Source organism: Littorina saxatilis, linkage group LG4 (genome assembly GCF_037325665.1).
Source record: "Littorina saxatilis isolate snail1 linkage group LG4, US_GU_Lsax_2.0, whole genome shotgun sequence".
NCBI lineage: Eukaryota > Metazoa > Mollusca > Gastropoda > Littorinimorpha > Littorinidae > Littorina > Littorina saxatilis.
Genome location: NC_090248.1, coordinates 60,458,954 through 60,461,453, shown reverse-complemented (window position 1 = coordinate 60,461,453; position 2,500 = coordinate 60,458,954). Strand labels below are relative to the sequence as shown.

At 41.0% G+C, this 2,500-nt stretch overlaps 1 protein-coding gene across 1 annotated transcript in view; it reads left to right on the top strand.

The window, feature by feature from the left end:
• The window catches only part of LOC138965670 (steroid 17-alpha-hydroxylase/17,20 lyase-like), an 11,294-nt gene that overhangs the window by 6,607 nt on the left and 2,187 nt on the right, over positions 1 to 2,500 (top strand). Inside the window, exon 6 of the mRNA XM_070337845.1 lies at positions 961 to 1,144. Within this exon, the coding sequence (XP_070193946.1) occupies positions 961 to 1,144 (184 nt within the window). The remainder of the gene's footprint in view (positions 1 to 960; positions 1,145 to 2,500) is intronic.

The following is a 2,500-nucleotide window of genomic DNA, read 5'->3' as shown; positions in this document are numbered from 1 at the left end:
GTTACTGGTGTGTTTTCTTTTTATTCAAATTATTAGAATTTATACGTTTACATTGAATGTTGATCGCCCCAACCGATAACCTGGGAATCCAGTAGTGTGAATGTATGCAGTTGGAACTGTATTGTTACGACCTCTTCAAACAAATTGATTGCCATTTTAATCAAGTAATATTTGACATAGTCTGGAGTGTGGGATTGCAGTTCTTCATGTTAGCTTAAAAACTAATAAATGAGTTTCTCCAATACAATCTAAAAACAAAAATATCGTATTAGTTTTAAATGTCTTAAATATATGTAAACTTATTACACTGTATGCTATATACGTGAGAGAGACACCCGTGAGATAATAATCGTTCAGATCACACGTGTGCATATCATGTAAATGAGGTCATGTCAAGCAAGTCTGGCAGGGACCTGTTTTTCCACTGCTTATGATGCCAAAGTCACCGAGACAAACGTCATTATAGAAACAAAAATTGCGCTCGCTAATTACCCTTGATGAATCTTTAGAACTAACACGTCACGCCACACTTTCAGAGTGACGTTTCTTTGCTTTGACGTAATAGATTGCACGAGGCGTCAGAAGAGATCGAGGTTCCAAAACAAGCGTCTTCAATTTAGCTGCCTCGTCTGCAAGACATGTTCAGTAAAAATACACGTAAGTACAGTATGAAGGATAAACAGAATACTACATGGCTTGCTGTGTCGTACCAGATTTACACTCGTTGCTTTTTCAAATAGTGAACAGCTCGCTTTCGCTCGCAGTTCAATATTTAAACAACCAACTCGTGTTAAATCTGGTACGACACAGGAAGCCATGTAGTATTCTCTATGTATGCTATGATCACACTTGAGAAAATGTATAAGCCCAATGGTTATGCTAATGATGACGATGACGATGGTAATGATGATGATGACGATGATGATGATGACGACGACGACGACGACGATGGTGATGCAGGATGCCCAGCCTGACAGGCTCGCTATGGTCCAGCACAGAGGAAGAGCTGCTGAAGCTGCAGCTGTTGCTAATGGTGAGCTCTCTCCTGCACAACTTCAACATCAGCCTGTCGCCCGCGTCCGAAGGTCGTCTGCCAGATCTCACACCCCACGGAGACCTGTGGCTCCGGCCGCACAAGTTTCAGGTCAGTCGGTATCCTTCCCTACCTTGAAGGGTGATCCAATGTTGGTCTATTAGACAGTCATTCTTTTTGTCTGTGAACTAGACTGTCCGTGTCAGTTTATCGTAGAAAGCAAAACAAGTATTTTATAGGAACGTTAATTGTGACAAAACAAAGCATTACTGTCACTGATCTTTGACCTAACGGTCTTTTAAGTGGACAGACAGACGAACACTTATAATACAGAAAATAAACTTATCTGACAAATTGTTCAGAAGTTCGTTCGGAAGACACAAGCGAGACAATTTGTGACTTTGAAACCGTTTATCTAGTCTAAGAGCCGTCAGTCCCCCAAGTGTCGTACGTAGTTACCCCTGTATGCCCGGCATGTGGGAGAGGATTCCTGGGCCGAGGTGCATGAAGCGAAATTGGGTGCCACCCAAACGGGTGAGAACAAACAGCGGGGCATGATTCGGTGAAATCCCAACAAATCTCAATTTCAACCAATCCAACACCGCGGCTGGCTCTCTCACATTTGGTAACTTTCTCGTGTACCTCGGCCTTGGCCCCGGATACGCCTCATCAGCCACTCTGGACCACATCAGACCAGGAATTTACACGCCAATTATTAGCCTTGGTCATCTTCGACAACGAAGGCCGAACACACACGTATCTATCTGTCCGTCGGTGTTTCTGTTTGTCTGTGTGTTAGGCAGTGCCTAAATCTGCGGTGAGGTTTACGCTCTGTCTTTATCCTGAGCTGGATAAACAGCAGCAACTAGGGGGTGAGTTTGCCAACACTTTAATGCAATCAATCCACAATCCTTTTTGGCATGATGCATTGAAACATTTCAAGAAATTAAGCATAAAATGTATACCAACTGAAGTAAGTGAGTTTAATGCAGAATGTATCTTTTATAATAGAAATATTGTAATTGGAAAACACACTGTATACTTTAAAGATTGGACAGAAAGGGGTATTTTCCAAGTCTGTCATTTACTGAATGAAAATGGCAGTCTATTGAATTTTGTAGATTTTCAGATAAAATTTCCTACGTTGAAGGTTAATTTTTTGAAATTTGCAGGAATGGTCAAATCTATTAAGACATATCAGAAAAAGATAAATGTAATACAGGAGGCAAACTATGAATTGTTAAAGCAAAAACCATGGAAAATAATATTTGAAGGAAACCATAGTGTCCAATCGTGTTTGGCCGCAGCAGACTCAGCCCCAGCTGGTGTGGTGAAATGGAATGGTATTTTTGATAACCTCAGCTGGAACAAGATCTTTTACTTATGTCATAAGACAACAGTTGATTGTCAGCTAAAATGGTTCCAGCTGAGGTTAATTTATAGGGCTTATGTCATAAGACAACAGTT